A 6,839-nucleotide genomic window follows, 5' to 3' on the forward strand; every position below is an offset into this window, starting at 1 on the left:
AGATGTGTTCCCACAAAAGCTGCTACACAGCACTTTCCTGTCCCCAGAAGTAGCACAGAATCTTAGCATTGCAATGGAAAGCATGTATTTGTCAAATATTCTAAAATCAGGTCTATAGTTTCTTTCTACTGTTTGATAAGGGATCAGACAGAGGGTGTGTTCCCCTCCAGCAGCTACCCTTCTTGACAAACTGGTCTCCAACAATACCTTTCAGAAACTTACAAAACTTCCAGAATGAAAAGAGCACACGAGGTTGGTTGCATTCAACTTAAATGCTTTTATTGACAATGTCTTGGAACAATAAGCAAACAATGCTTAAATTTTTCATTCAAATTCACTTTCCACATGTCAAAAGACCTCAAGGTAGAAAAAAATAAAATAAAAATATAAATATCTGATAATCCATCTTAATAAATAAATTAAAAACACAATAAAACGTTTTCATGGAAAACTGTTAATGTCAGAACATTCAGACCACCTCAACAATGCATGATCAGTAACATTACAATGAACATTGATGTTGAAGAAAAACTACAGTACATGGATATAGCTAATTATTTCTATCTACCAGAAAATAAAGTCATATGTTTTCTTAGTTTAATATTGATCATTTCTAATCAGAACACACTATTGCCAGGAACACAGTAGTTATTGTTAAAATCAGCTGCACTAGATACAATTTGAAAATATCCAGCACCAGGTTAATTCCAATAATGAACCCAATAGATTAGTTAATGCTATGAGAAGACTAAGGAGAAAGAGAAAAGAGACACAGACCCAGGCCTGGCTCAACATGCTACTAACTACCAGCTCTCTGAAGTGTCACTGGGAACAATACACACTCCATGCGTTTTGCTACATCTCCGGAAGAGGTAAGGACTTGAGTCCACACATGGATGCTTTCAAGTCCTTGAGGCCCACAGCCTGGTGTGTTTCACGCACAGATAAGGTCCTCCCTAGGTCTACAGGAACCCTCTAGGGAAGACGTGTTTCTCCTCTCTGTAATGCACCAGCTCGGGCAGTGGCACTTGTGGGTGCCGGCTGCCTCCCCTTCTCTGCCCGCTCACAGGGCCAGCAGCGTGGGTGAGCTGAGCGAGTCAGAGGAGGGCTCATTGCTGCTGCTGCCCTTGCGATGGGCAGCTGCGCAGCTGGGGAAGGAGTCAGCCTCGGGGTAGGTGAAGACGAAGGAAGACGTATAAGCAGTGCAGCTGGGAGTGCAGGTGACCACCGGAGTGCACAGGGGCTCCAGCTCTGTGGCCATGGGCCCCATCCCCAGGGAGCCACCATGCAGGGGCTCCCAGTCTGCTGCATAGAAGGACCCAGACAGGTCCATGTCTGGCACAGAGCGGGCCGTCTCAGAGCCACTAGGCCTGGATGATGCTGGGAACAGGAAGTCATCAAAGGGCTCAGCTTTCAGCTCCATGCTGCTGATGCTCTTGACAGGCTCCACTGAGGGTTTGGGCTCAGGGTCATTGAGGAGAGGCAGGCTGAAGGCCTCCTCAGACTCCGGGGTGGCGGCCTCTGGCAGGCCCCCAGTCAGATCAAGGGAAGCCACAGACATGTCTTCTGGGAAGCCCAGGTCATCAGGGATCTTGCAGGCAGGTCGGTGAGCAGCCAGGATGAACTCTAGTTTTTCCTTCTCCTTCAGCAGGTTGGCAATCTCGGTCTGCAAAGCAGACTTCTCATCTTCTAATTGGTCTGTCTCCTGAATACAGAGGATAAAGGAAAGCATAAGACATAGTCTAACTCAGGGGCCCTTATGCCCAATCTCCAACTTTCCCCTTAAGTTTTAAAAAGGAGCAACCCACAGAGTCTACCTACCGCTTGGAGTGTATCAGTCAGCTCCCTTCTCCGGTTGCGGCATTTCGCTGCAGCCATCTTATTCCTTTCCCGTCGGATTCTCCTTTTCTCTTCTTCTTCTGGAGATAACTAGAATATTACAAAAAAGAGCAACACTCAGTAAAAGTGTCTGCCATCACCTCCATTCACCCACCCCGGTAGAACTGGCTCCTGCAGCTTCCCAGCTTCCTGGCACCCCCCTGTGAAGCCATTTGTAACCTGCAGTTGCAGACTAGGTGTGACTTGCATTTGAAATAAGATCCTCAGCAAGAGAACAAAGAAGAGCCCAGTCTAAAAGCACGCAGTAGGAAACTTAGAGAAGAAACTAGGAGAGTACTTCTTAGGGTGAGACTCAGAGTCTGACTTGGGATGGCTTGGAGCCAGGGTTCCCAGTTAGGGAGGTGCAGTCAGCCCCAGTGGCTTTCACCCTCACTACTGGGCTCCTCCATCTACCTCCAGGGCTGCTTCCCACCCAGCCCCCACCTTCCCAGGAAAGGTACGGAAGAGCCCCTCACCTGTTCCACTTTGCCCCTCCTGCCAATGCTCTGCGCTCGGCCGCCTGTCATGGTCTTCACAACGCCAGCCCTGGAGTAAGCCCCAGCGGAGGGAGTGGGGACTCCGAAGGGGTGAGGGGCTCTGGTCTGCGATGGGGCCACGGAGGAGACGAGGGCGGGCTGCACCAGCCATTGCAGGTCCGGACTGGTCGAGATGGCAGTGACCGTGGGAATGAAGTTGGCACTGGAGACAGCCAGGTCCGTGCAGAAGTCCTAGAACAAAGCAGAAGGGGAAAGCCGACGTGAGCGAGCGGGTTCCGGACACAGGTGGGGCGAGTTTCCAGTGCCGCATGCAGCAGCGAAGAGAAACGATCCTGCCACGGACGTTTCTTCTTAAATGTCCCTCATCCTGGATGAAAGGTCTCCCCCTTTTCCTCCCAGGCATTCCGCAGCGCGGTGCCTGTCTCTTCATCCTGCCGCTGCGTTCCCGTTATCCCTTCAGCATCCCTCGCTTGAAAGGGGGTTTGTTATAAATATCCCTGACGTCTGTGCTGACGCAGGCGCCGCTCCGGAGTCTCCAGAATGAACTCGCTTTTTATCAATGAAACTGCCTTACACACCCGCCCGCTGCACCCTCCTCCCTCACCCCTCCTCTCTGCTCCAGGCTGCCGGGGGAGGGGGGATTGTCACTTTCTGCCACCTCCCCGGAGAAGCCAGGCGCTAGTTAGTGAGTCTCTGCTTGGGACACGTCTTCCCCAGCTAATGTCAGAGACCCGTCCTGGAGTGCAAACCAGGGGTTGATCGGAACGAACCTGCCTCCGGAAGGGGGAACTAATTCTTACTATGGCAAGCGTGCGTGCACTCGGAGCGAGTCCCGAGCCCCCGAGCCGGCACCGCTCCGGCCACAGGCAGCGTCCCTCCCGGCACCAGGGAGCCCCCTACTCATCTCCTGGAGCGTCCCGCCCTGTGTCTCCTCTTCCGCGACCCCAAGCCCCCGGCCCCGCGGCGGCGCGAAGCCAGCCTTACCTGGCCGTTGACAGGCGAGCCCATGCTGGAGAAGGAGTCAGCGGGTGAGTGGTAGTAGGAGAGGCTGTCCCCGGCCGGGGACGCGCTGCTGCAGCGGGAGGAGGACGCCTCGTAGTCTGCGTTGAAGCCAGAGAACATCATCGTTGCGGTTAGGCAAAGCCGGGCGAGGGACCGAGGGGCGGAGACAGGTGGGCGCTGTGGAGCAGAGCTGGGTAGGAGCGCGGTCACTGCTCGCTCGTTCGCTGCGCCGCCGCCGCCGGCTCAGTCTCGGCTTCTTGGCTGCTCGCTGCAGTTGCGGTTGGAGTACGAGGCGCCGCAGCCACTGCTTTTATAGCAAAGCGGTTTTATGAATGAGTGAAACGTCACGGGCTCAACCACGTTGGCGCCAGAGGGGTGGTGCGCCGGCCTGGGCGCCTCTGCAGCCGCTTGGCCGCCTCCCCCGCGCTCGCAGCCCCCTACCCGCGCCTTGACACACGTCCTAATTCCATGAGCATTTCGCAGTTCCTGTCTCAGGGGTCTCGTGGGCCCCCAAAGATGAGGGGCTACGGGGATGGCTCCCCCCATGGCTACAGGGAAAGGCCGTGGAAACCTGCTGACGCAGATGTCCTAATATGGACATCCTGTGTAAGCGGGGAGGGATTGACGGGAACTGCTCGCGGGCTGCAGCCAACACCGAGGGTGCAGCGCTGGGGGAGGCGGGGGCCGCGGCCGGGGGAGGGGAGGCGGGAACGGCGCAGAATGCGAGAGAACATTCGCACCTGGTTCAATGCGGACCCTTGTTCCCGAGGCCGCAGGGGATGGGGCAGGGGGCACCTCTTTACTGTGCTACGAAAACTGGGGACAGTTCTGAGACTCAGGGATAGGAGAAACGGCCTCGGGTATACGGCCCGGAGGACTTAAGTCTCGGCTGCCAAAGGAATGTGCCCCTACCCGCATTCCCAATTCTGGCCCTAATTCAGTGCAAAAGGTGGAAGCAGACCCTCACCCCCTCGCCTCTAGCCCCCGGGCTCGAGGAATACTAGCATTGTTCCTGCGTTTGGAAGCAGAAGTGGAGATCCAAAACAAGAGAATACGATAACCTACTTTATCTACGATACTGGGTACTTTGTTTTTTTAAGGAAGACAGCGCATTTATTTATTTATTTTTCTCGGCCATGTGTGGGAATATTAACGAAACTGTCAAATCCCTGAGACACTAGCAGATAAACATTGTGCAAAACCTGGATGCGAAGACATTTGAAGGGGGCATTTGCCCAGTTCTGAGCTGGGGCCCAGGGCTAGGGAGTGCGGGGGTTGGTTATGTGGGCAGGGTGGTCAGTTTAGGATGACAAGGTGGGGTGTGCTTGCGGGGAACTCAAAATCTGCGCTGGGGGGCTGGTTCGGTCCCGCCAGGAAGCTGTGCTTACGGGAGTCCGCAGCGGGTGATTTTCCAGCGCGGACTTGAAGCGGGGGAGGACGGGGGCTGGAAGGACAGTGTCCACAGCGCCCAGGCGGAATACCTCGACCGCTGGGACCCCAGCGCTTCTCCAGGTCCTGGAACACGGGGTTTTGGGGAGGCAAGGTGCTCCAGAGTGTGCCACGCCCCCCAGCCTCCTGCCTTGCTGCGTAGGACAGCCGGGGTCACGCTGCCTGGGCTTGGCCCCAGCGCGCCGGCCACCTCCAAGGCGCGAAGACGCAAGTCCCCGCACAGCCCCGGTCTCCCCTTCCCCACTCTTAGGACACGCCCGGGGGTTGGGGCCCGCGGTGGGCACCTGGAGACGTGCGAGGCAGGATGAGGCCCGCGGGCGGATCGTTCGGGGCGCGCGGGGAGCGGGACCGCAGACCTGCCTCCAGCCGCCGCTCCCGGGAGCCAGGCGATCCTGCTATAGATAGTAACAGGGAAGCGGCTGTTTACAGCAACACAGCGCCGCCAGGGCCGTCTCCAGGCAACGCCGCGCGGCCGGGCGCGCCGCCGGCCTGGCGAGGCCACCCGCCCTCCCTGCTTCCCTGGGCCGCGGCCTCCCCGGCCCTGCTGCGGCCGCTCCCATCGCCTGACATCATCCGCCGGTCCGGGGGCTGAGCGGCCAGCGCGGGGCTGTGCGCTAACCTCCATTCTTAGAGATCCAACCCGGCTGCAGCGGGGAGGGCAGGAGGCGGGGATTCGTGGAACTGGGCCACTTGCTATTTTTGCATTCCCTGTCACAGGCAGAGGTGAAAACAGAATTTCATCATTGTATATCATTGGTTTATGTTGGTGGGAATTTAGGCGCTTTTTTTTTTTTCTCACTCATAAAAAGGGAGAGAAAAGGAAAAACACACATAATACGTAAACACGGATTCCTTGGAGCTGCTCTGAATCCTAAAGCAATTCTTCCGTACTCCTAATTCTATCCTTGATTACAGAAAGAAACAGGGAGACGGGAGGGAAAGGGGTTATGAAGGTAAATACATCTCTTATTATTAATATTAGTTTCAAACAAAATAGGTCAAGCTTTGAATTCCTGAGTCTGGCCTCGCCTGCCATTCACAACTAGATCTCAGGGCCACTTAAGAGAAAACCAGGTTGGGTGCAGTGGCTCCCTCCTGTATTTCCAGTACTTTGGGAGGCTGAGACGGGTAGATCATTTAAAGCCAGAAGTTCGAGACCAGCCTGGCCATCATGGTGAAATCCCCGTACCTGCTAAATATACAAAAATTAGCCAGGTGTGGTGGGCATGCCTGTAAACCCGGCTACTCAGGAGGCTGAGGCAGGAGAATCGCTTGAAACAGGGAAGCAGAGGGTTCAGTGAGCCGAGGTCATGCCACTGTATACTCCAGCCTAGGCAACAGAGTAAGACTCTGTCTCAAAGAAAATAAAAGAAAACCTAGAATGATTTGATTTACTTTTCTTTCAGGTCTAAAGCAGCTCTGCCAATACCTAAAAGATGTGTCAAGATTTTATATCCAGGATTTATCTCAAATACACTTATCCTGCCTCTGCCAATAAAAAAAGAGAAGCGTCTTTGAGTGAGCCTGTTTCCTCCAGATAGCTTAACTCTTTCCTTTCTGGCACTATTATGACCAGAGAGTTGGAAACTTAATAAATCCATCCTCCAGAAAGGACAGACCATGTGTCCATTTATTGTTTTATTTATTCAACAAAGAACTATTGAGAGCCTCCTATGGCCTGGCACTGGGCTGGACGCTGTTGCTCACTGTAATGAACAGGGTGGACCTGTCCCCACCCTGAGAGAGATTCCGGTCTCATGGGAAGACCAACAGTCAATAGAGCTTACAGGACAGCAGTAAGTGGTTTGATAGAGGTAAGAAAGAGGTGCCAGGAAACACAGAAGAAGGCTTGGAAGCAGGTCCCAGAGGAAGTGACTGCAACACAGAGATGGGTCCCATATCCTCTATTCTCTGGGTAATGGAATGATTGCTGGGCACGGTGGCTCACGCTTGTAATCCCAGCACTTTGGGAGACCAAGGCTGTCGGATCACCTGAGGTTGGGAGTTCGAGAC

General features: G+C 54.4%; 1 protein-coding gene across 1 annotated transcript; it reads right to left on the bottom strand.

The window, feature by feature from the left end:
- Window positions 1–257: 257 nt before the first annotated feature.
- FOS (Fos proto-oncogene, AP-1 transcription factor subunit) lies at window positions 258–4,051 on the bottom strand. Its single transcript, XM_032287805.1, has 4 exons — window positions 3,360–4,051; window positions 2,355–2,606; window positions 1,822–1,929; window positions 258–1,705 (listed from the first exon to the last, which is right to left on the bottom strand). Exons 1-4 carry the CDS (start codon window positions 3,498–3,500, stop codon window positions 1,064–1,066), a joined length of 1,143 nt encoding a protein of 380 aa, XP_032143696.1. The 5' UTR covers window positions 3,501–4,051; the 3' UTR covers window positions 258–1,063.
- Between the last annotated feature and the right edge of the window lie 2,788 nt (window positions 4,052–6,839).

Source organism: Sapajus apella, unplaced genomic scaffold (assembly GCF_009761245.1).
Source record: "Sapajus apella isolate SASKATOON/1434 unplaced genomic scaffold, GSC_monkey_1.0 scaffold20, whole genome shotgun sequence".
Classification (NCBI taxonomy): domain Eukaryota; kingdom Metazoa; phylum Chordata; class Mammalia; order Primates; family Cebidae; genus Sapajus; species Sapajus apella.

Bases quoted from the DNA above. Each gene is read 5' to 3' on its own strand.
- FOS (XM_032287805.1), bottom strand. From the start codon at position 3,500: ATGATGTTCTCTGGCTTCAACGCAGACTACGAGGCGTCCTCCTCCCGC. The intron at 1,930-2,354 runs GTGAGGGGCTCT...GTAATATTCTAG, and splicing joins GGAGGGGCAAAGTGGAACAG to TTATCTCCAGAAGAAGAAGA. The intron at 1,706-1,821 runs GTAGGTAGACTC...CTCTGTATTCAG, and splicing joins TGACTGATACACTCCAAGCG to GAGACAGACCAATTAGAAGA.